Raw genomic sequence first — 26,627 nt, 5'->3', positions numbered from 1 at the left:
GCAAGCGGCTGGGTATCCTCATCTCTCCGTGGATTCCCGTAGGAACAGGAAACCAACTGTGGGAGTGAGGGGGACCGCCCCTTTAATCTCTCCATAGGCTTTCCTGTTCCTAGGGGCGGATCCCCTCTCTCAAGTGGGTGCTGTCGTGGCGAAGAGAAAAAAAGGTCGATCTTCCCTGAGCGTAAAGTCTGTCCGGATCAAAAAGTCTACTGTAAGACTCCCAGGACCATTAAGGTCCCAAAGATCTAACGGTATGCGATAGGGAAGATCCCCAAACAAAGTCTAAATTATGTGGCCTTCCGTGTCAGGGTGAGTACCTGTTTAGTACTAAGCTAGTTTTGTTGCAATAAGATGGAAAAAAATACTAGTTCCGCAAACGAGAAAACCTGACATGGTCAGTGCGGATCTCCCAGGATCACTGGGGCCCTTCCTGCTTCCGAAAAGATCTCGGAAGTAGTGGAAGAGGGGTGAAGGAAACTGGTACCATGGAAGAACCAGAGCATGCACTGCGATGGCTTTTGGACCTGGAGGCCGAACCATGAACTTAGGGTACATTGGCGTTAAGTCTGGACGCCATCCGACCTACATCTAGAGTGCTCCAGAGAAGACAGATCTGATGGAAGACTTCCGGGTGAAGTTCCCACTCACATGAGATGGGACCCTGACGGCGTCCGCCGCCCAGAGTTCTACACCTGAGATGTGTAGTGCCGAGATCACCAAATGATAGATCGTGGCCCAACAGAATGTGAGGTACCTCGGCCAGGGTACCTGCTAGATGATTGACGTATGGCACAGACGTGGGATTGTCCGATTAAAACGAATGGGGTGACCTGCCAGAAGGCAGTGGACCAGCTGTAGAACTAGCCGTACCATTCGGATCCCCAGAACAACGATCAGGAGAAGAGGACTGGCATCGGTAGTCACTAAACCATTTAACCAGGAGAAAGGATCTCCTCTGGATGAGGAAGGAGCTCAGAGACTACCCTCTGAAAGCCTGATTGACCTGCGGAAAAACGAAAGGAGTGAAGGAAACCGCTTCCATTGTAGTCACCAATTTTCCTCAGAACCCTCCTAGCAAATCGAATGGAATGAGGGGATGAGTGAACAAGTGCACGAGCTCCCTGTTGAAGGGCCATGGCCTTGTCTCAAGGGAGAATCACCAGCTTTCTGGAAGATTCCAGATCCAGCTTCACATGAACACCCGATCCTTACACTATGGCTGGTCCAAACAATGAAAGCAATTGTTACCATCCACCTCTCGAGTCTCCCTTTTACCTGTAGATTGTAAGCTTGCGAGCAGGGCCATCACTCCTCTCGGTATCCATTTTTAACTGTGTTTTTGTTACGCTGAAATGACTATTGTCTGTACAAATCCCATCTATAAATTTGTAGAGCGCTGCGGAATAATATCGTTGTCATCATCTCTGCTGAGCTGGAGATGAGGAAAAAACTTGTCTAAGTTTAGCTGCCAGCCCAGGAGAGAGGGTATGGCAAGAGATATAGACGACTCAGCGCAGGGCTGGAAGAGTGGCTAGAAAGTCTACCAGATAAGGGCAGGACGACCATGCCTCTAGGGTGCAAAAGGAACATGACAGCCTCCATAACCCTTGCGAACACTGGGCGCGGTAGCAAGGCTGCAGGACAAGGTCGTGATTTGAACACTGTTCGCAAGAGGGAAAACGAAGGAATTTTTGAAGAGGGGAAAACAGGAATGTGAAGGTAAGCATCCTGAATGTCGGTGGATGCCAGAAACTCCACCTTTTTCCATTGAAATAATGGCTGAGCGGAGGAACTCCATCCGAAGAAGGGGGACCTTGTCAAGCTTGGTGGAAGTTTGAGGTTCAGGGTCGGTCTTACTTTTCGGTCCCCATTTTGGAACCAAGATCCCTTAGATCTAGACCGTCCTGGACAACTGATCCACTGCTGGTTGAGTCTATAGGAAATCCAAAAATAGTTAAGGTCTCTGACCAAGAGACCATTGCTCTAGCAACACATGCGGCGGGGCCAAGGAAGGGTAGAGCGCTGAACTGGAGGATGCAAGACGGAACCAACTAGATTTGCCATCTGACAGTCCGTTGTATTTTTAATTGATGACCCATCGGGTAGGGATACCACAGGAGATTCTACCCGGTTAATATGCCAAGTGGCAGAATGCGCAGCTGCATGCAGAAGGTCAGGAAAAGCCATCTCTTGCTAACTCTGCTCTCTTGACGGTGCGGAGATAAAATGATGAACCCTTGATCCACCACCCTCTTAACAGGGAAGTGGAGAGGGATCGTCCACCTTCTTGCATCATCTGCTAAATAGTGGAGATGCAGAGGATGTGTTTGGACGCCAAAAAAGGGGGCCTCTGTACATCCACAGAGTTAAGGTCCCTGGGTGGACAGGGCTGGTTGTCCGGCATTAAGCCTGACTGTAGAAGAGAATACATGGGAGGCGAGACTCCATGTGCTCGACTACTGATGGTGTGGGGAGATCGGTGCCCTTTAAAAGGACCCGTCACCTTTAAAAGAGAACCTGTCACCCTCCCAGGCGTTTGTAACTTAAAGCCACCTTGTGCAGCACGAATGCTGCATTCTGACAAGGTGGCTGTTACATCAATTTTGCAATTTGTCCTAAATACCTTGAAATAGTCCTGGGGCAGGTCTTTCACCCCCCCTAATGCAGATGCAGCACCGCCGTCACTCATGCCCTCTTGGCGCCGCCTCCTCAGCGTTGTTTTTAACTGTCGCGGCGCCTGCGCTGTTCTCTTATGCTTTGGGCATGCGCAATTAGCTCTGCCATTCTTCTGACATCATTTGATGTCTTGCTGACGGCGTCTGTGCGGCCGCGCTGCCCGAGATCCCGCCCCGCAGTGGGAATAAATCAAATGATGTCAGAAGACGGGCAGCGCTAACTGCGCATGCCCGAGGCATAAGAACAGCGCAGGCACCGTTGAAAACAACGCTGAGGAAGCAGCGCCAGGAGGGCATGAGTGACGGCGGTGCTGCGTCTGCATTGGGGGGGGGGTGAAAGACATGCCCCCAGGACTATTTCAAGGTATTTTGGACAAATTGCAAAATTGAATATTTCTGCAGTTACAGCACAAAGAACTGAAAGCGCCACCTTGACAGAATGCAGCATTAGAGCTGCACGAGGTGGCGTGTTCGTTACAAACGTCTGGGGGGAGGGGTGACAGGCTCTCTAAGAATCAGACCAAGCATGGCATCTCACGTCTTAGGTGGGTATACGTGGAGTGGACACCCCGCATGTTGGCATATTGGCTGAAAAAAAGGATATGGCGCTTGCAGAGGTTTCTGTCCAGTGGAGCGCTTATCCGGACGCTCCCTGTCCGGGTGAATGGCAAATGTCCTGCGAGGGAGTTTAGTTTCCTCATGAGGGACACTGCGCAATCTAGAGTAGAACCGAAGTCCTCGTCAATCTACAGAGATTGGTTGATGATATAAATAGGCTAATCCATCCTTTTCTGAAGTTCTGGTGATTCCAGAACCAAGGCAATATCCGATCCATATTCAGAGACTTGTTCTCAGCAAATCATTGGTGAGGGATCAGGAAATGAAACTTCCGTTTTCTAGGCGTGTGTACGTTTCTAGACGCCTGTACGTTGCTAGAAAACTTGCGGCTCCTGCTAGCATGATGGAAAAGGACATCTATATTGGTCCTGCGAGCACTCCGAGCCACAGAGTGTTCACGGAGGGATCCAGTCTCTTGTCAGAGAATCCATGGGTTGCGGCAGTGATGAAGCCCACTCAGGGAACTAGGTACTCTGAGATAAGCTGGGATCGGCGGCGGAGGGCTCCTGAGCTAGGGTGACCGGCTTCGGACTGGTCATGCGCCCCTAAGACCAGGCGATACTGTTCATGTACCTTTAAGACCAGGCAGGAGATACTGGTCATGTTAAGTACAAGGGGAAGAAGCAGGGGAAGAGTGCAGTACTTCCTTACCTGGTTGCAGAGTAGTTGTGCCCTTTTAATGCAAAAACATAGCGTGCGTGGACCAAGATGGCCACTGGGAGTTGCAGAGATGGTTAAGTCTCGCAGATAGCGAGAGGTGCCAATTTGGGGGGGGGAGGGGCAAAGCCACAGACTATGTGGGCGGAGCCTTGTGACTTCCATGAATAGGCCCAAGCCAGGGCCTAAATTTCTGCAGCTGGCGTAATACCAGCGTTGCCGAGGGAAGCGATCACTCCCGTGCCAGGGAAGAAGCGCCAGAAAAGGTGGGCGGAGCCGCTTTAGCGTGCCATAATGTGGGCACGGCTTCCGGGATGTGGCCTACAAATCGGCCAAAGCCGGGGGATAAATTTTTGCAGCCGGCCGGTTACCTCAGGGAGGTTGGCCACAGGGAAGCCATGGCTGAGGCTGCCTGTCAGCATGTGAATATCCCACTGCAGAGGCCCATCACTGACTGGATCCACTCACCATCGCTGCGCGTCCCAGCATGGAGCCACCACGATGACCGGGTTTCAGCGACGAGGAAAGCGCGCGCACTCTTTTGTTCTGCTGCAGGTCAGGTATTGCAGCGTGGACGGTGCATGGATAGAGGGATAAACCTCAATCCACCATCCCTTTTTCAGGGAGGTGGAGAGGAACCGTCCGCCTCCTTGTGCCATCTGCTTTAACAGTGGTGGGACAGTGGGGGCTGCTCGGACACCATAGAGGGGGGCGCCTGTACATCCACGGAGTTCAAGCACCCCCGGGTGGACAGGGCCAACTGTCTGGCTATAGGCCTGGCTCCAGGAGAGGATACATGGAGGCGACACCATGTGGTCGCCTGCTGCTGGTGTGGGGAGATCGGGACTCGAAGGAACCGTCGCCCCTGAAGTGAGCTCCGGCATGGCTTCCCACGTCGCAGGAGAGGGTACGGTGAGGAACTCTCCGCGTTCGCACCTGTTGATGATTCAGGAAAAATCGGATGAGGATTCAGGGGAGATCGGAACCTTGAAAGGATCCGTCACCCCTTCACTCAGTTAATTAAAAAATAAAAATTTACAGAATAAAAATAAAATAAAAACGTTGGGGTCTGAAAACCAGACCCAAGTGCCTCCTACAGACACTAAGCAAGAACTGATTAGCTGAGAGCCAGCAGGACGGTGTATACTGCAGAGCAGGAACTAACTTTCTTTGTATCACTTCGGGTCAGCCTCCTAGTGGCAGCAGCATACAACACGGTCTGTGTCCCCCAATGAGGCGAATGAGAAAATGATCTTTTAGTGCCCAATTTTTTTTATTCTCCCAAGTGTAACAGGAGAAACTGAACATCAAATTTGTTGTCCAATTTGTCCTGAGTACGCTGGTACCCCATATGTGGGAAAAAAACCTGTTTGGGCACACGTTGGGGCTCGAAAGGGAAGTACTGACGTTTTGGAACGTAGACTTTGATGGAGTGGTCTGGGGGCGTCATGTTCCATTAGCAGAGCCCCTAATGTACATAAACAGGAAAAAAAAAGCCACAAGTGACATCATTTTGGAAAGTAGACCCCCAAGGAACTTATCTAGATGTGCCCCCTTTGGAACTAATCCCTTTCCTGTAAAGTAAATTAGTAGTGCATGGAGGTGTCGTACAATTTGAAGCAATCGCATTGATAAATGGTGTCCTTGCGTATTCCCTTTTGTAACACACTTGGCACTTTTTTGCGGCTTACCTTTTCTGCCAGTTGGCGGGACCACCCCCGGAAAATGCTGACCTGGTACGATACGGGAGAATAGTGATTGGTGCAAACTATTCTGAAAAGAAAAAGCTATAAAAAGGAAATGGGGAGAAAAACAAAACAAACAAACAAACAAAAAAAAAAAACACACACACCTGTGAAAGGAAAAGTCTAAAACAGCAGGCCCTAGCTCTGATAAGTGAACCATGTCACTTATCAAAATTTGGCGGCTGCGGGATGTGTGAGTAGGCGCAAAGGGGGCGGAAGAAAAAAAAAAAAGGCGAGCACGAGTGTTGATCGGTGAACTGCATCACCAATCAACGCTAGGCGGCTGCTAAATGTGCACACGGAGGCGGAGCAAAGGGGGGGATGATGAGAGATCAGGTAGGGATCAGGGATAACACTTACGGTTGTAGTCTTTCTTCTGTCTTCAGTAGGGATTGTGGTGTTACAGGCTTCTGTAGCCCCACAAGGCCCAGCACAGGAGGAGATCTGGCTGTGTGACCGCTCTGGAGGAATCCTCAGCTAGCGTGAGGACACCTGCAGAACGGTCAGACAGGTCACAGGCAGGTGACAGACAGGTCACACCGCTGCTGTGACCCATCATTGGTGGGATCGAATGATCACATCGATCCCATCATTCACTGCAGACCCTGGTGAGCATGGCAACTGCCTAGGATCGCTCAGATCCTAGGCATGTCACAGCGGTCACAACGTGACCGCTGCTGAGCCCTGTGATTGTCGCTATCGTCGACAACATCGATCGCACCAATCAGCTCCTGCAGGCCCTGCTGGGCCTGTCCTAGGCTCTGGCCTAGGATGTCTGGGTTTCAGCGACGAGGAAAGTGCGCACTCTATTGTTCTGCTGCAGGTCAGGTATTGCAGCGTGGACGGTGCAGGGATTTATATTATTTGGGTATCGCTACATAGGGACATGGTCATGATGTGGTTTTGATTAAATATATATGATACCCTGTATTCCGTGAGTGTTGCAGTATACATATTACGGCTGTTGTAACTCCCGGTCCTTTTTACATACAAGTGACTGAGTCCTGTTTGTGTCCTTCGCGATACAATTGTTTGTCCATTTATAACCTTTTAGCATTGTGTATTAAATATTTGAGAGAGAGAGAGAGAGAGAGAGAGAGAGAGAGAGAGAGAGAGAGAGAGAGAGAGAGAGAGAGAGAGAGAGAGAGAGAGAGAGAGAGAGAGAGAGAGAGAGAGAGAGAGAGAGAAAGAAAGAAAGAAAGAAAGAGAGTGTGTATTAGAAAATTAGTAATCGAAGAAGCTTTTAAACAAAAGGAAGAGCTTAAAAAAAACTCTCAAGGGACGCTTTCTGTTTGTTAAACTGTGTGAACTATTTTGCCATCAATGTCCGGTTTGTTTGTGACAAAAATGAAATAGTTACCAAGACATTGGCAGTAAAAGACACCAAAGCTCATCACACCAGTGAGTTTCTCCAGGTCTTGGTGGAAAAGGTTCTGCAAGACTATGAACTTAGGTCCGGGGAGGAGGGGGCGGAGTTTCGGCAGCGCATGCACGGTCGAAAATGGCGGACTCGACGCACAAAAAAACGTTACATGTAAAGTTTTTTGTGGCGGCGGTCCGCCAAAACACGACGCAACCGTCGCACGACGGTTGCGACGTGTCGAAATGCGTCGCTAATAAAAGTCTATGGAGAAAAAAAAAAAAAGCATCCTGCGGGCAACTTTGCAGGATGCGTTTTTTCTTCACAACGACGCATTGCAACGTGCAGTGCCCGACGCTAGTGTGAAAGTAGCCTTACAGATTTGATCTAATGGTACCTCCGACCTTTCGGCCCAGGAGGTTGCCATAACCCTTGTGGAGTGGGCCTTCAGTCCCTCCAGAACACGTTCCCAGTGGATGAGTACGCCAAGGCTATCGCGTCTGTTATCCAACATGCTATAGTGCCTTTAGAGGCCTTTTCTGGGTCCCTGGAAGCAGAAAAAAAAAAAAAAGATACCCTTCCTTCCTATGCTGCTGGGTGGAATTTATATACTGAACTAGACACCTTCTCACATCTAATGTGGGGAGGGAGGGAGGAAGGAAGGAAGGAAGGAAGGAAGGAAGGAAGGAAGGAAGGAAGGAAGGAAGGAAGGAAGGAAGGAAGGAAGGAAGGAAGGAAGGAAGGAAGGAAGGAAGGAAGGAAGGAAGGAAGGAAGGAAGGAAGGAAGGAAGGAAGGAAGGAAGGAAGGAAGGAAATATTTCCTGAGACCTATGGAATGTGGACGCTACTTTTGGTAGATAGGCAGGGTCTGTTTTTAATACAACCTTATCCAGGATGTGTGTAAAGGGAGGGTTTGCAGACAGGGCTTGGAGATCACTTATTCTGCGGGCCGATGTTAGGGCTATCAGGAGGCAGTCTTAAGTGATAGAATTTTAAGGGGTATTGATTCTATAGGCTCAAACGGGGAATCTGTTAACGCTGACACGACTAGATTCAAATCCCAGTTGGTAATCTATGTATAGTTACTGGTCTAGACCTTGCGGCTGCTCTGACAAATCGGGTTACCCAAGAGTTGGCCGCTATGTTTTCACAGTACAATGCTCCTAGGGCTGCTATCTGTACTTTTAAAGTACTTACTGAAAGGCCTAGATCTAAACCCTTTTGTAGAAATTCTAATATTTCAGCAACTGGGACCCCATTTGCAATCTTACCTGTTATGACCTGGTGGTTACGGAGTGGTACTGAGATGACCTGGTGGGTAAAACCAATCATGGACAAGCTCAGAGGAGGTGGCAGCTCCACAGACAGTAATCACCAATATGACCTAGTGATTACGGAGCAGCACTGAAATGACCTAGTGGGTAAAACAAATAATGTACTAGCTCTGAGGAGGCGGTAGCTTTACTGACCGCAATCCCTACTCCTAACACCAACACTAGAAATAGCCGTGGAGCGTTCCTATCTCTGCCTAGACGCCTCTTCACAGCCTAAGAACTAGCTACCCCTGAAGATGGAAACGGAAAACTCTCTCGCCTCAGAGAAACCCCCAAAGGAAGGATAGCCCCCCACAAATATTAACGGTGAGTGAAGAGGGAAATGACAAACTCAGAAATGAAACTAGATTTTAGCAAAGGAGGCCAATACTATCTAAATAGACAGATAGAAAAGGCTACTGTGCGGTCAGTATAAAAACTAAATGTCCACGCAGAGTTTACAAAACTAACCTCCACACCGACTCACGGTGTGGAGGGGCAAATCTGCAACCCCAGAGCTTCCAACTAGCCGGAATATTTCATAATGACAAGCTGGACAAAAGAGACATAACAAACTGAACAGAAGGTCATAAGCAGGGAAACACCCAAAAACTAGCAGAACTTATCTTAAGCTGAAATGGACTGGCCAACAGAGAACTTCCAGGAAAGGACTGAATCCACAGGAAGAAACATTGACAGCTGGCATCCACTACAGCCAAAAGCCCAGTTAAATAAGGCCAGGGAACCGATTAGTGAAAGCAGCTGCTAAGTTCCACTTGAAACCACCAGAGGGAGCCCAAGAGCAGAACTCCCAAAAATACCATTCGCAACCACAGGATGGAGCACAAGAACGGAATTCACAACACTTACCCCGGAGGTGGACAAAAAATTTTTTTTCCAGGTTTTGCCATAGATTTTTGTGGTCACGGACTTTCTACTTTTCATTAGTGTAGAAACTAACTTGTCATAAAATCCTCTTTCCTTCAATAGTGACCTCTCAAATTCCACGCTGTCAGGTGGAGATTCTCTGAGGGTGCAACACCGGTCCCTGTGATAGGAGGTCTGGAAGATCCGGAAGAACCCAGGGATCGGTGACCGATAACATCCTCAGCCAGGAGAACCAGGCCCTCTTGGGCCAGAAGGGGGCTATTAGGATGAGCCTGGACCTGTCCTCCATGACTTTTTGCAGAACTGCTGGGATGAGGATAGTTGGAGGAAAAGCATACGCAAGACTGTGTCCAAGGAATCGTGAATGCATCTACAGCATGAGGGTTCCCCCTGGGGTCTAGGGAACAAAATGTTTTCACTTTTCTGTTGTGCATATTGGCAAAGAGGTCTATTACAGGGATTCCCCACAGATCTGTAATTCTGTCGAAGATGTACTGATTTAGAGACCATTCTCCTTGTTTTAATTGGGTACGGCTCAGGAAGTCCGCCTTATGATTCTCTACACCTTTTATATGTAGGGCAGAAAGGGATAAGAGGTTGTTCTCTACTAGGCTGAAAATTTCAGAGGTGGTTTTCATTAGTGCTTGAGACCTGGTCCCCCCTGGTTGTTTAGGTAGGCTACCACTACTCTGTTGTCCGAAAATACTCGGACATGATGTCCTTGTAATTTGTTTAGGAAAAAATAGTAATGCACGACTCACTGACCACAGTTCTTTTTGGTTTGAGGAAGCCCCGTGTTCCTGACCTGTCCATATCCCCTGAATGACCCTGTTGTCCAGGTGAGCTCCCCACCCTGTGGGACTTGCAGCTGTGTTAACTATCCGAGACACCTCTATCACCCAGGGAATCCCTTTTGACAGGTTGTTGGGATCCATCCACCAAGCTAGGGAATGAATAGTATCTAAACTTAAGAGTCATGTGACTTTCCAAAAGTCCCCTTAGTATAAACCTGGTTTCTTAGAATGTCCCACTGGAGATGTCCCGAGTAGTGTTGTGCCCACTGAACTGCTGGAAGGCAAGCAGAAAGGGACCCCAGTAATGACAGCGCCTTTCTCAGAGTCATGGAAGGGTTTGAATGAGCTTTTGATACTGGATTTATTATCTTTTGTCGTCTTTTCTGGACTGTGAGGCATTCTTGAGAAATAGTCAAAGGTGAGACCCAAAAATTCCTGAACCCTGGTTGGTTCTAGTTTTGATTTTTGAAGGTTTACAAGCCAGCCTAAATTTTTTTTTTTTTTAGAGTATCTATCACTGTCGCATTGTTGACGGCAGAGCTGGGCCGAGTTTCTCACAATCAGAAAGTCGTCCAAATATGGGACAATCAAAAGGTCTTTCTCTCTCAGATGGGCCATCATTTCCGCTATCAGTTTGGTAAAAATGCGGGGTGCAATTGATATGCCAAAAAGGGAAGAGCTCTGTATTGGTATTCCCTTATCTCTCCTTTCATGACCACTGCTAGTCTGAGGAATTTTTGAGAGTTCATGTGAATGGGGACATGGTAATACGCGTCGCTGAGATCCAGTATTATCATGAAACCGTTTGGAAACAGGTTTTTGATCGTTGACTTATTGACTCCATTTTGAATCTCTGGTTTCTTACATAAGTGTTTAACTTCCGTAAGTTTATTATTGTCCAGAAGGACCCGTCCGGCTTGGGAACTAGAAATAATGGGGAGTAAAATCCCTTCCCTCTCTCCAGAGGGGGGACTTCCTGGATGACAGCTTTATCAGTTTTATGATTTCCATTTCCAGGGCCTCTTGTTGTTGAAGAGAGGACCTAGGCGGTGTTACCACGTAGTTTTGGGGAGGTATGGATAGAAAGTCTATTCGAAGCACCAATCTTATTAAGTTTAGTATCCAAGGGCGGGTTCAAATTTCTTCCTATCCCGTGGTGGTTCCTATCCCGTGAGGAATTACCAAAAAGGAACCCGTTGCCTCTTTTCCCTTCATCCCATCTGCTCTGCTCTCTGGGTGGTCTTCTCCTAAAAAATTTCCTATTAAGAAAGGGCCGTTTAGTGAATGGTGGGGCCAGGTTAGGGAACCCTTTTTTCTTGTCATCTGCTTTCTGCAAGATATCATCCAGAGTCTCTCCAAAAAGAAACTTGCCCTCACAAGGGATTGAACAAAGCTTTTGTTTAGTTTGTAGGTCACCTGGCCAACTCTTTAGCCATAATGTCCTCAGGGTCGCATTCGTAAGGGCTGCAGATTTAGATGCTAGTTTAATTGAGTCAGCAGATGAATCTGCCAAAAACGCCCCCACTCCTCTTATCATAGGGATAGACTAATACTTTATTTCTAGGCACCCCATCCCTCAGCTGTTTTTCTAAGCTGTCAACCCAAATCATTAGGGATCGTGACGTGCAAGCAGCTGCTATAGCTGGTCTTAAACATCCCCCTGCCGATTCCCAGGCCCCTTTAAGGAAGGTACCTGCTCTTTTAACACTAGAAGTCCCAGAAATTTTGAGCTCCCCCCTGAAGTCCTGAAAGAGGGTCAAATTACCCCTCTCTGGGACTTCTAGTGTTAATCAAGAGGATCTTTCAGAGTTCCCATGTCCTCAAAGGGTAGTGCAAATTTTTTTGAGGCTTTAGCTACCGCAACGTCGAGTTTGGGGGCTTTATCCCATGAAGTAGAAGCCTCCTCTTCAAAAGGGATATTTTCTTTTTATATAGAGGGGACCGATGAGTTCTTTCTCTCTGGTTCTTTCCACTCCTTTTTAATTAACGCTTGGATGTTTTCATTAGGGGAAAAACTTTACGCTTTTTTGGGCTTAGTCCTCCAAACATATCTTGGACCGTCTTGTCAGGACGAGGGTCCAATACCCCCATAGTCGACCTTACAAGTGCGTCAACTTCATCTAGGGGAAAGCAATGACGACCTCCACTCATTATCCGAGGAGGAGAAGGAGGAGTCCCGTGTATCTGAGTCTCTACTCTTGGGGCTGGAAGAATCAGAGAGAGAGAGTAAGCAAGAAGTTCTTTTCTTTTAATTTTTTACTTCCTCCTTTAACCCCTTTCTGACATCGGACAGGATAGTACGTCCGAGGTCAGAAGCCCCGCTTTGATGCGGGCTCCGGCGGTGAGCCCGCAACAAAGCCGGGACATGTCAGCTGTTTTGAACAGCTGACATGTGCCCGCAATAGGCGCGGGCAGAAACGCGATCTGCCCGCACCTATTATCTAGTTAAATGCCGCTGTCAAACGCAGACAGCGGGATTTAACTATCGCTTCCGGCCGGGTGGCCGGAAATGATCGCATCGCCGACCCCCCGTCACATGATCGGAGGTCGGCGATGCTTCAGCATTGTAACCATAGAGGTCCTTGAGACCTCTATGGTTACTGATCCCGGCTAGCTGTGAGCACCACCCTGTGGTCGGCACTCATAGCACACCTGCATTTCTGCTACATAGCAGCGAACATCAGATCGCTGCTACCGTGTTTCCCCGAATATAAGCCAGTGTCTTATATTCTTTTTACCCCCAAAAGTCCCACTATGGCTTATTTTCGGGGTATGGCTTATATTAGCCAAAAAAAGGCGACTTTTTTTTAACCAAAAAGTTAACATTTATTAACATGCTGAACAGTATAGTGCCATATAGTGCTCTGCACCGTTCATTATTGCCCCATAGCTGTGCCATATAGTGCTCTGCACCATTATTGCCCCATAGCTGTGCCATATAGTGCTCTGCACCATTCATTATTGCCCCATAGCTGTGCCATATAGTGCTCTGCACCGTCCATTATTGCCCCATAGCTGTGCCATATAGTGCTCTGCACCGTCCATTATTGCCCCATAGCTGTGCCATATAGTGCTCTGCACCGTCCATTATTGCCCCATAGCTGTGCCATATAGTGCTCTGCACCGTCCATTATTGCCCCATAGCTGTGCCATATAGTGCTCTGCACCGTCCATTATTGCCCCATAGCTGTGCCATATAGTGCTCTGCACCATTATTGCCCCATAGCTGTGCCATATAGTGCTCTGCACCATTATTGCCCCATAGCTGTGCCATATAGTGCTCTGCACCATTATTGCCCCATAGCTGTGCCATATAGTGCTCTGCACCATTATTGCCCCATAGCTGTGCCATATAGTGCTCTGCACCATCCATTATTGCCCCATAGATGTGCTGCTGCTGCTGCAATAAAAATAATAAAACACATACTCACCTCTCTTGCCGCAGCTCCTCAGCGTCCCGTCCCGGCGTCTCTCTGCACTGACTGGCAGAGGGCAGCGCGCACACTATATGCGTCATCGCGCCCTCTGACCTGCACAGTCAGTGAGGAGAGACGCCAGGAAGATGGCGCGACGCCCGGCGTGTGGAACGCGGACAGGTGAATATGTCATACTTACCTGCTCCCGGCGTCCCGCTCCTTCCCCCGGACAGCTGGTCTTCAGTGCCGCAGCCTCTTCCTCTGTCAGTGGTCACCGGCACCGCTGATTAGAGAAATGAATTATGCGGCTCCGCCCCTATGGGAGGTGGAGCAGCCTATTCATTTCTCTAATGTGCGGTCCCACGTGACCGCTGAACAGGGGAAGAGCTGCGGCACCCGGAGACCGTGGCCAATCAGCGCTCGAGATGCTGGGGAGCCGCTGGACCAATCAGAGCTCCGGCCGGGGCACACAGAAAGTTAACCCTGCACTCGGGGCCACTAGAGAGAGGACAGAGGGGACCGAGGCAGTCAAAAGGTACCATGGCTTATATTTTCCACGTGTTTCCCACTACGGCTTATTTTCGGGGTATGGCTTATATTAGCCGCCCCTTCTCTACCCCCCACTACGGCTTATTATCGGGGGTGGCTTATTTTCGGGGAAACACGGTATGTAGCAGAGGCGATCGCGTTGTGCCTGCTTCTAGCCTCCTATGGAGGCTATTGAAGCATGGCAAAAGTAAAAAAAAAAAAAAAAGTGAAAAAAATAAAAAAATATATAAAAGTTTAAATCACCCCCCTTTCGCCCCAATCAAAATAAATCAATAATAAAAATAAAAAAAATAAAACCTACACATATTTGGTATCGACGCGTTCAGAATCGCCCGATCAATAAAAAAAAAAAAAAGCATTAACCTGATCGCTAAACGGCGTAGCGCGAAAAAAATTCGAAACACCAGAATTACTTTTTTTGGTCGCCGCGACATTGCATTAAAATGCAATAACGGGCGATCAAAAGAACGTATCTGCACCAAAATGCTATCATTAAAAACGCCAGCTGGGCACGCAAAAAAAAAAAACCCTCAACCGACCCCAGATCATGAAAAATGAGTATCGGAAAATGGTGCAATTTTTTATTTTTTTTTTTAAGCAAAGTTTGGAATTTTTTTCCACCACTTAGATAAAAAATAACCTAGTCATGTTAGGTGTCTATGAACTCGTACTGACCTGAAGAATCATAATGGCAGGTCAGTTTTAGCACTTAGTGAACCTAGCAAAAAAGCCAAGCAAAAAACCAGTGTGGGATTGCACTTTTTTGCAATTTCACCGCACTTGGAATTTTTTTTCCCCGTTTTCTAGTACATGACATGGTAAAACCAATGATGTCGTTCAAAAGTACAACTCGTCCCGCAAAAAATAAGCCCTCAAATGGCCAAATTGACGGAAAAATAATTTAAAAGAAAAGAGTTACGGCTCTGGGAAGGAGGGGAGCGAACAACGAACACAGAAAAACGGAAAATCCCAAGGTCATGAAGGGGTTAAGGGAATTAAATGCAGTTTCTACCTCTGACTTAATTACGGATCATAACTCAGAGGCAAAAATTGGGGTTTCCTCAAAGAGGACTCGTCCTATACAGGAGTCACACAACTTCTTATCCCAGGATTGCGGTAAAGCTTTTCAGCACAAGGGGAAGGTTCTGTGTTTTGTTTTCCCCGTTCTTTTCCTTGCCTACGATAAACAGAAGAGGGAACCCCAATTACAACAGTGAACTTTCAGGAAGATCACTCACCAATCTGACGCAGCCACAGGTACCGTTCTGGAGGAGGGGTAGGATCCTGCAGTGTGAGATCCGTAGGAGGTAGCTGGTTCACCACGCTGGAGTTCTTGCTGCGCTGCGTGGAATGGCTACTGGACCAAGGACTCCGGGTGTCAGCAGAAGTTCGCTTATTCTGTACATCCGGTTTCAGTCGCTGGTGGTGGCACTGCTGCGGCGGCGGCTGGAGCTGCTGGTCGCTGTCTTCCATGGTATTACCTTGGGATGGCATGCAGCAAGGAGCTCCCTTACCCACGGTTTTTTTTTTTTTTTTTTAAACCTGGTGCCTATTACCAGCCCCTCCCCCTGTGGCTGCGTCGCTGAGGAAGCGTTGCTGTTTCCGCCCCCCCACCTTCTCCTTCGCATGCGCGCACTGTCAGGGACCCGGAAATGCAGTCTGGTTCCAGGGCAGCAGCCATCTTGGTGCACCTCATGCACTCACTGCGCCCGCTCCAAAAGTCCTTCACCATTTCCGGCGCGGCGTCCATCTTGGAAGCCCAGGACACCCATCGTGCGCGCCAGGTCCCTGAAGGCCCCCCCCCCCCCCCATCTCCAATCCGGAGCAGCGGCTGCGCTTCTCCCCGCTCACGCTCCAGACCCATCGGTCCCAGCAGTGGCGGCTTCGGACACTGCACCAGCCGTGGCAGGGGCATCCCCGCCGCCAGAACTCGGACTGGCCGGCTCCGGATACTCGGTTGATCTTCGGACGTGTTCAGGTACCGATCCTAGTAGGTTCCCCGTCAGGGACACAAAACCAAACTGATGCAGGGGAGAAGTACCACCCTTTTTATCCTGTAGGTTTCCTGTCCCTGAAGGGCGGATCCCCTCTCTCTGTGGTGTTGTCATGAGGGACTGAGAAAAGAGAAAGACAGATTTCCACCGGGTTGGAAAATGCTTCCAGGCATGCTCAAATGTAAAAACAGGAACAGTCACTGGGTTCCTGCGTTTTACAGTGTGCGCAGGATCCTGTGTCCATAGGCTCCCATTGTATGGAACGACGTATGATGCGTCGTTGCACGTTTTTCCACTGCACACAAAAAACGTATAGTGTAATGTTTTTTCCAGATTACGTACAGCAAAATTCTACAGGATCCAGTGCACGACGGACAAAACGTGTGTCCATCCGTCGCTAATACAAGTCTATGAGAAAAAGCAGGATCCGGCAAATTTTCAAAAATCTACGTATCTTGACGGGAGCTGAAAGACGGAAGTGTGAAAGAGGCCTAAGACAAGCAAAATTTATAAGATTACTGCATCTCATAATTAGTTTCACACATTTCATCTGCCGTGCACCATGGCAAGAAATGTGCTCCTGTTATAGACTGATGAATTGGGGCCTTCTTACCACAGATAAGCACTAGGAATTAGGAACAGATACTCAATCCCAATTATCTCATTTTTCTTACTTACACTTAGGTTTCTTGATAGCTGTTTCATTACCCTCTTCAGCGGGAGCGCTCCTTTTAATGTTTTTCTTTCCCTTCATGTTAAATATTCTTCTTGCTATAGAAGAAATCATAGGTTCATTTTTTACTATATAAAAAGGATTGATCCAACACCAGCAGACTTCCTAAAATGTTATAACAGAAGTTCAACATAAGGGACAGCAAATACAGTTCACCTGTCAGTGACTAGGCTAACATGCAGGTCATACACAGTGTAAAAAGGATTAAAACCGATGATTTCAAGTAAAATGAGCATGTGTCAAATGAATGTTAACAACGATTGATCAATATAGCTGACCGCTTTCATCCAATAAGTGCTAGTCTATGTTCTGTGAGGAGTCGGCTACAAATCATATGTCCCAACTGTAGTGGCCAATATGGACAAAATGGTGTATGGATGTGCCTGCCTCATTTAAAGGGACTGTCACCCCCTCCAGCCGTTATAAACTAAAAGAGCCACCTTGTGCAGCAGTAATGCTGCATTCTAACAAGGTGGCTCTTTTAGCTTGTGGTGCAGTTATAGCCAAAATAAAGCGTTTTATAATTTCGCCAAAATACCTCTCTTTAGCCCTGGAGGCAGGTCTTAACCCTTCTGCTGCAACCGCCACACTTCACTCAAATCTTGTTCGGCGCCGGGCACCGCCCCCTCCGCACTGTTTTCAACTCAAATCCGGCGCCTGCGCTGTTTAGTACTGGCTGGGGCAGGCGCAGTGAGCTCTGGCAGTCTGACCTCACACGCAGTCTTGCAGACTGCGCCTGTGCAGCCACTCAGCTTGTGAATCCCAGCCCAGCCCCGCACTGTGCATAATGCATAACACACTACAAGACTGCTTGTGAGTGGAAAATAGCGCGGAGGGGGCGGCGCCGAAGAAGATTTGAGTGACTGAAGTGTGGCGGTTGCAGCAGAGGGGTTAAGACCTGCCTCCAGGGCTAAAGACAGGTATTTTGGTGAAATTATAAAACGCTTTATTTTGGCTATAACTGCACCACAAACTAAAAGAGCCACCTTTTTAGAATGCAGCATTACTGCTGCACAAGGTGGCTCTTTTAGTTTATAACGGCTGGAGGGGGTGACAGAGTCCCTTTAACTCTCAATCTACTGTGCATAGCCACCCTAAAGGCCAATTTACAAAGGACATTAATAATCAGAGGAGCGTTCATAAGAAGATGGTTCCCAAATATTGTCCCATGCAACTACGCTACCGATCTGCCAACAAATGAACAAAACTAGCAGCTGACCGAGATTTTCCTCATCAAAGTAAAACGCATTGTTGTAGGCAAACACTTCGCCATTTGTAAATAATGTATATGCTGCCAATATACAAACTGTAAGGAAAAGAACAACAGTATTAAATGATTATTCAGTTCCCATACAGGTGTCAGTCCGTGTGAGAGTGGCCATAATCAGCTGCAATACAAAGCAATTGTATATAGTGAGTCGGGGCTCATTTAGGTGGTGGGAATGTGCTATTATTCGGCTCGGTCTCATAATACAGGGGGGTGTTATGTGATTTACATACTGTGATTCGATGTAATCACTTTATCTTCCACATGTCATTTTTTCCTGCCAGTTAGGCCCTCTGCTGCTCCTGACTAACATCAGGCCACTGCCAGAACTTCTAACCGCTAACTCAGTGACAGTTCCAGGTGTCAGACCAACATGACAGACTTCTGACAATTGTTGGCAAATGATCACTGTGGCATTATCCAGATATGGACGGTTGACAGACTAATGTGTATCGGGATGATGGTCATCTGATGGTTTAGAACAGGGATGTCAAACTCGAGTACACAAATGGCAGAGGTATACAGAGTAAGGCTACGTTCACATTTGCGTTGTGCGCCGCAGCGTCGGCGCCGCAACGCACAACGCAAACAAAAACGCAGCAAAACGCATGCACAACGCTGCGTTTTGCGCCGCATGCGTCATTTTTTTCATTGATTTTGGACGCAGCAAAAATGCAACTTGCTGCGTCCGGACGCGGGCGCCGCAGGGACGCATGCGGCGCAAAATGCAAGTGCGACGCATGTCCATGCGCCCCCATGTTAAATATAGGGGCGCATGACGCATGCGGCGACCGACACTGCGGCGCCGACCGCAAATGTGAACGTAGCCTAACGGCAGAGCAAAGTACTGCAGTGGGTAGGCGCCAGGAAAGGTCAGAGGCCCAGTGCATGCGCACTGCAGTACTTTGCTCTGCCCTAAACAGGGCAGACAAAGTACACCTGGGCCAAAGAGTGATGCTGGGAAGCCATGAAGAAGCAGGAGGGCGGTATCATAAGAAGATAGGAGGCCCCGAACCTGTGATATCCATCGGACCAGACTACCCACGGCTTGAATATAATAAGTTATTTTTCTCATCTTTCAGGTTGGATCAGGGGCTTAACTACAGCATTATAGACTACTGTATATCAGCCCTGAAAGAGGCAGTGACAATATCCTATATCGGCCAAACCTGGTGATAGGTTCGCTTTAGCCTTTATGAGAAAAATAAGTTTTTAGGGAATTTTCACAACATACTGACAGGAATGTAGATTGTGAGTCCCAATGATAATGTATGAAAATCACTGAAACTAATGGTGTTCTATAAGTGAGTAAAATTAACAAGTCACCCACGTATCGCACAGCATGGAGAAGGGCGACCATTAGAGGGGTGTGTGACCTACACATGTTCATCTATAATGAGCAGTTAGATCAGCGCCTGGGACAGGACCGGGCTATTCAATCTCTACGCCAAATAGTCAACTAAACTCCACCTCTAGTGAAGGTGATACATCAGCATGACAAGCCTGGGTCAGCGCACCCCAAGTACGCCGCCACCCACACACCCCCACACACTACCTGAACCCGCCGCCGCCGCCACCACGCGGACCCCTCACCAATGCTTGAGTAGCACGCTGGGGTGTCCTAGCTGCTGTTAGGCTACGTTCACATTTGCGGTCCTCGTCGCAGCGGCGGGCGCCGCAGCGGCGCCGCATGCGTCATGCGCCCCTATATTTAACATGGGGGCGCATGGACATGCGGCGCACTTGCGTTTTGCGCCGCATGCATCGCTGCGGCGCCCGCGTCGGGGCGCAGAGGACGCAGCAAGTTGCATTTTTGCTGCGTCCAAATTCAATGAAAAAAACGACGCATGCGGCGCAAAACGCAGCGTTGTGCATGCGTTTTGCTGCGTTTTTATTTGCGTTGTGCGTTGCGGCGCCGACGCTGCGGCGCACAACGCAAATGTGAACGTAGCCTTAGCCTGTGCCAGGCTCCCTGACAGGAGCTGCACACCTGCCCCAGGCAGCACACGCTCAGGACATCGCCAAGTGGCCGGAGACACAGTTCCTCACATGTAACGGATAACCCAGCATACACCGGGGCAGACCACGGAAGCTCCCGGTGAACGAACACAACACACACACGCACCCACCCCACACATAGCCCGTCCTTACCTGAGCACGCAAGGCCACCTACCCAGATGCACACGCGTCTCAGCGAAACAGCTGCCACGCCTGCCTCCTAAGCAGCTGTCAAACACGTGCAGCGCTCCTCACTGACGTAAAACTGTGCTCGACTCTGCAGGAAGCGCGTCACGCGAAGCCGACCAGAAGCTCCGCCTGCGGCAAGATCACGTGATCAGACAAGTGTGCTACTGATAGAGGCTCCTCCCCAGGGGTTGAACCTAGACTGTATGGGCTCCTTCCAGGTTCTCTGACTGCAGCTCATACAGTGTAGCCAGCGTACTACTGAAGATTCTAGACTGTATGGGCTCCTGTCAGATATATGTTATTGTAGATACAGACTGTACGGGCTCCTGTCAGATATATGTTATTGTAGATACAGACTGTACGGGCTCCTGTCAGGTATATATTATTGTAGATACAGACTGTACGGGCTCCTGTCCGGTATATGTTATTGTAGATACAGACTGTACGGGCTCCTGTCAGATATATGTTATTGTAGATATAGACTGTACGGGCTCCTGTCAGGTATATATTATTGTAGATACAGACTGTACGGGCTCCTGTCAGGTATATGTTATTGTAGATACAGACTGTACAGGCTCCTGTCAGGTATATATTATTGTAGATACAGACTGTACAGGCTCCTGTCAGGTATATATTATTGTAGATACAGACTGTACAGGCTCCTGTCAGGTATATATTATTGTAGATACAGACTGTACGGGCTCCTGTCAGGTATATATTATTGTAGATATAGACTGTACAGGCTCCTGTCAGGTATATATTATTGTAGATACAGACTGTACGGGCTCCTGTCAGGTATATATTATTGTAGATATAGACTGTACGGGCTCCTGTCAGGTATATATTATTGTAGATATAGACTGTACAGGCTCCTGTCAGGTATATATTATTGTAGATACAGACTGTACAGGCTCCTGTCAGATATATGTTATTGTAGATACAGACTGTACAGGCTCCTGTCAGGTATATATTATTGTAGATACAGACTGTACGGGCTCCTGTCAGGTATATATTATTGTAGATATAGACTGTACAGGCTCCTGTCAGGTATATATTATTGTAGATACAGACTGTACGGGCTCCTGTCAGGTATATATTATTGTAGATACAGACTGAACGGGCTCCTGTCAGGTATATATTATTGTAGATACAGACTGTACGGGCTCCTGTCAGGTATATATTATTGTAGATACAGACTGTACGGGCTCCTGTCAGATATATGTTATTGTAGATACAGACTGTACGGGCTCCTGTCAGGCATATATTATTGTAGATACAGACTGTACGGGCTCCTGTCAGGTATATATTATTGTACATATAGACTGTACGGGCTCCTCTCAGGTATATACTATTGTAGATATAGACTGTATGGGCTCCTGTCAGGAACATATTATTGTAGATACAGACTGTACGGGCTCCTGTCAGGTATATATTATTGTAGATATAGACTGTACGCGCTCCTGTCAGGTATATATTATTGTAGATACAGACTGTACGGGCTCCTCTCAGGTATATACTATTGTAGATATAGACTGTATGGGCTCCTGTCAGGTATATAATTATTGTAGATACAGACTGTATGGGCTCCTGTCAGGAATATATTATTGTAGATTCAGACTGTACGGGCTCCTGTCAGGTATATATTACTGTAGATACAGACTGTACGCGCTCCTGTCAGGTATATATTATTGTAGATATAGACTGTACAGGCTCCTGTCAGGAATATATTATTGTAGATACAGACTGTATGGGCTCCTGTCAGGTATATATTACTGTAGATACAGACTGTACGCGCTCCTGTCAGGTATATATTATTGTAGATATAGACTGTATGGGCTCCTGTCAGGTATATATTATTGTAGATACAGACTGTATGGGCTCCTGTCAGGTATATATTATTGTAGATACAGACTGTATGGGCTCCTGTCAGGTATATATTATTGTAGATACAGACTGTATGGGCTCCTGTCAGGTATATATTATTGTAGATATAGACTGTATGGGCTCCTGTCAGGCATATATTATTGTAGATACAGACTGTATGGGCTACTGTCAGGTATATATTATTGTAGATACAGACTGTATGGGCTCCTGTCAGGTATATATTATTGTAGATACAGACTGTACGGGCTCCTGTCAGGTATATATTATTGTAGATACAGACTGTACGGGCTCCTGTCAGGTATATATTATTGTAGATACAGACTGTATGGGCTCCTGTCAGGTATATATTATTGTAGATACAGACTGTATGGGCTCCTGTCAGGTATATATTATTGTAGATACAGACTGTACGGGCTCCTCTCAGGTATATACTATTGTAGATATAGACTGTATGGGCTCCTGTCAGGAACATATTATTGTAGATACAGACTGTACGGGCTCCTGTCAGGTATATATTATTGTAGATATAGACTGTACGCGCTCCTGTCAGGTATATATTATTGTAGATACAGACTGTACGGGCTCCTCTCAGGTATATACTATTGTAGATATAGACTGTATGGGCTCCTGTCAGGTATATAATTATTGTAGATACAGACTGTATGGGCTCCTGTCAGGAATATATTATTGTAGATACAGACTGTATGGGCTCCTGTCAGGTATATATTACTGTAGATACAGACTGTACGCGCTCCTGTCAGGTATATATTATTGTAGATATAGACTGTACAGGCTCCTGTCAGGAATATATTATTGTAGATACAGACTGTATGGGCTCCTGTCAGGTATATATTACTGTAGATACAGACTGTACGCGCTCCTGTCAGGTATATATTATTGTAGATATAGACTGTATGGGCTCCTGTCAGGTATATATTATTGTAGATACAGACTGTATGGGCTCCTGTCAGGTATATATTATTGTAGATACAGACTGTATGGGCTCCTGTCAGGTATATATTATTGTAGATACAGACTGTATGGGCTCCTGTCAGGTATATATTATTGTAGATATAGACTGTATGGGCTCCTGTCAGGCATATATTATTGTAGATACAGACTGTATGGGCTACTGTCAGGTATATATTATTGTAGATACAGACTGTATGGGCTCCTGTCAGGTATATATTATTGTAGATACAGACTGTATGGGCTCCTGTCAGGTATATATTATTGTAGATATAGACTGTATGGGCTCCTGTCAGGTATATATTATTGTAGATACAGACTGTATGGGCTCCTGTCAGGTATATATTACTGTAGATACAGACTGTACGGGCTCCTGTCAGGTATATATTACTGTAGATACAGACTGTACGCGCTCCTGTCAGGTATATATTATTGTAGATATAGACTGTACGGGCTCCTGTCAGGTATATACTATTGTAGATATAGACTGTACGGGCTCCTGTCAGGTATATACTATTGTAGATATAGACTGTATGGGCTCCTGTCAGGTATATATTATTGTAGATATAGACTGTACGGGCTCCTGTCAGGTATATATTACTGTAGATACAGACTGTACGGACTCCTGTCAGGTATATATTATTGTAGATATAGACTGTACGGGCTCCTGTCAGGTATATATTATTGTAGATACAGACTGTACGCGCTCCTGTCAGGTATATATTATTGTAGATATAGACTGTACGGGCTCCTGTCAGGTATATACTATTGTAGATATAGACTGTACGGGCTCCTGTCAGGTATATACTATTGTAGATATAGACTGTATGGGCTCCTGTCAGGTATATACTATTGTAGATATAGACTGTATGGGCTCCTGTCAGGTATATATTATTGTAGATACAGACTGTACGAGCTCCTGTCAGGTATATATTATTGTAGATATAGACTGTATGGGCTCCTGTCAGGTATATATTATTGTAGATACAGACTGTACGGGCTCCTGTCAGGTATATATTATTGTAGATACAGACTGTATGGGCTCCTGTCAGGTATATATTATTGTAGATACAGACTGTATGGGCTCCTGTCAGATATATGTTATTGTAGATACAGACTGTACGGGCTCCTGTCAGGTATATATTATTGTAGATACAGACTGTATGGGCTCCTGTCAGGTATATATTATTGTAGATACAGACTGTACGGGCTCCTGTCAGGTATATATTATTGTAGATACAGACTGTACGGGCTCCTGTCAGGTATATATTATTGTAGATACAGACTGTACGGGCTCCTGTCAGGTATATATTATTGTAGATATAGACTGTACGGGCTCCTGTCAGGTATATATTATTGTAGATACAGACTGTACGGGCTCCTGTCAGGTATATATTATTGTAGATACAGACTGTACGGGCTCCTGTCAGGTATATATTATTGTAGATACAGACTGTACGGGCTCCTCTCAGGTATATACTATTGTAGATATAGACTGTATGGGCTCCTGTCAGGAATATATTATTGTAGATACAGACTGTACGGGCTCCTGTCAGGTATATATTATTGTAGATATAGACTGTACGCGCTCCTGTCAGATATATGTTATTGTAGATACAGACTGTACGGGCTCCTGTCAGGTATATATTATTGTAGATACAGACTGTACGAGCTCCTGTCAGGTATATATTATTGTAGATACAGACTGTACGGGCTCCTCTCAGGTATATACTATTGTAGATATAGACTGTATGGGCTCCTGTCAGGTATATAATTATTGTAGATACAGACTGTATGGGCTCCTGTCAGGAATATATTATTGTAGATACAGACTGTATGGGCTCCTGTCAGGTATATATTACTGTAGATACAGACTGTACGCGCTCCTGTCAGGTATATATTATTGTAGATATAGACTGTACAGGCTCCTGTCAGGAATATATTATTGTAGATACAGACTGTATGGGCTCCTGTCAGGTATATATTACTGTAGATACAGACTGTACGCGCTCCTGTCAGGTATATATTATTGTAGATATAGACTGTATGGGCTCCTGTCAGGTATATATTATTGTAGATACAGACTGTATGGGCTCCTGTCAGGTATATATTATTGTAGATACAGACTGTATGGGCTCCTGTCAGGTATATATTATTGTAGATACAGACTGTATGGGCTCCTGTCAGGTATATATTATTGTAGATATAGACTGTATGGGCTCCTGTCAGGCATATATTATTGTAGATACAGACTGTATGGGCTCCTGTCAGGTATATATTATTGTAGATACAGACTGTATGGGCTCCTGTCAGGTATATATTATTGTAGATACAGACTGTATGGGCTCCTGTCAGGTATATATTATTGTAGATATAGACTGTATGGGCTCCTGTCAGGTATATATTATTGTAAATACAGACTGTATGGGCTCCTGTCAGGTATATATTATTGTAGATACAGACTGTACGGGCTCCTGTCAAGTATATATTACTGTAGATACAGACTGTACGCGCTCCTGTCAGGTATATATTATTGTAGATATAGACTGTACGGGCTCCTGTCAGGTATATACTATTGTAGATATAGACTGTACGGGCTCCTGTCAGGTATATACTATTGTAGATATAGACTGTATGGGCTCCTGTCAGGTATATATTATTGTAGATATAGACTGTACGGGCTCCTGTCAGGTATATATTACTGTAGATACAGACTGTACGGACTCCTGTCAGGTATATATTATTGTAGATATAGACTGTACGGGCTCCTGTCAGGTATATATTATTGTAGATACAGACTGTACGCGCTCCTGTCAGGTATATATTATTGTAGATATAGACTGTACGGGCTCCTGTCAGGTATATACTATTGTAGATATAGACTGTACGGGCTCCTGTCAGGTATATACTATTGTAGATATAAACTGTATGGGCTCCTGTCAGGTATATACTATTGTAGATATAGACTGTATGGGCTCCTGTCAGGTATATATTATTGTAGATACAGACTGTACAAGCTCCTGTCAGGTATATATTATTGTAGATATAGACTGTATGGGCTCCTGTCAGGTATATATTATTGTAGATACAGACTGTACGGGCTCCTGTCAGGTATATATTATTGTAGATACAGACTGTATGGGCTCCTGTCAGGTATATATTATTGTAGATACAGACTGTATGGGCTCCTGTCAGGAATATATTATTGTAGATATAGACTGTATGGGCTCCTGTCAGGAATATATTATTGTAGATACAGACTGTATGGGCTCCTGTCAGGAATATATTATTGTAGATACAGACTGTATGGGCTCCTCTCAGGTATATATTATTGTAGATATAGACTGTATGGGCTCCTGTCAGGTATATATTATTGTAGATATAGACTGTACGCGCTCCTGTCAGGTATATATTATTGTAGATATAGACTGTACGGGCTCCTGTCAGGTATATACTATTGTAGATACAGACTGTATGGGCTCCTGTCAGGTATATATTATTGTAGATATAGACTGTATGGGCTCCTGTCAGGTATATATTATTGTAGATACAGACTGTACGGTCTCCTGTCAGGTATT

At 46.4% G+C, this 26,627-nt stretch overlaps 1 protein-coding gene across 5 annotated transcripts in view; it reads right to left on the bottom strand.

Annotated features, from left to right (window-relative positions):
• RCC1 (regulator of chromosome condensation 1) overlaps window positions 1-20,327 on the bottom strand; it is an 89,603-nt gene extending 69,276 nt beyond the window's left edge. Inside the window, exons 1-2 of one of the 5 annotated variants that reach the window (XM_077295626.1) lie at window positions 20,183-20,327; window positions 16,688-16,780 (exon numbers count right to left, since the gene is read on the bottom strand). In XM_077295626.1, the coding sequence (XP_077151741.1) occupies window positions 16,688-16,714 (27 nt within the window). In that variant the 5' untranslated portion in view covers window positions 16,715-16,780; window positions 20,183-20,327. Of the gene's footprint in view, window positions 1-16,687; window positions 16,781-19,602; window positions 19,623-20,160 lie in introns of those variants that run through there. The other 4 variants (XM_077295622.1, XM_077295625.1, XM_077295623.1 and 1 more) reach the window with 4 other exon arrangements.
• Between the last annotated feature and the right edge of the window lie 6,300 nt (window positions 20,328-26,627).

This window comes from Ranitomeya variabilis, chromosome 3 (genome assembly GCF_051348905.1).
Source record: "Ranitomeya variabilis isolate aRanVar5 chromosome 3, aRanVar5.hap1, whole genome shotgun sequence".
Lineage (NCBI taxonomy): Eukaryota > Metazoa > Chordata > Amphibia > Anura > Dendrobatidae > Ranitomeya > Ranitomeya variabilis.
This window is presented reverse-complemented; position numbering and strand designations above follow the sequence as displayed.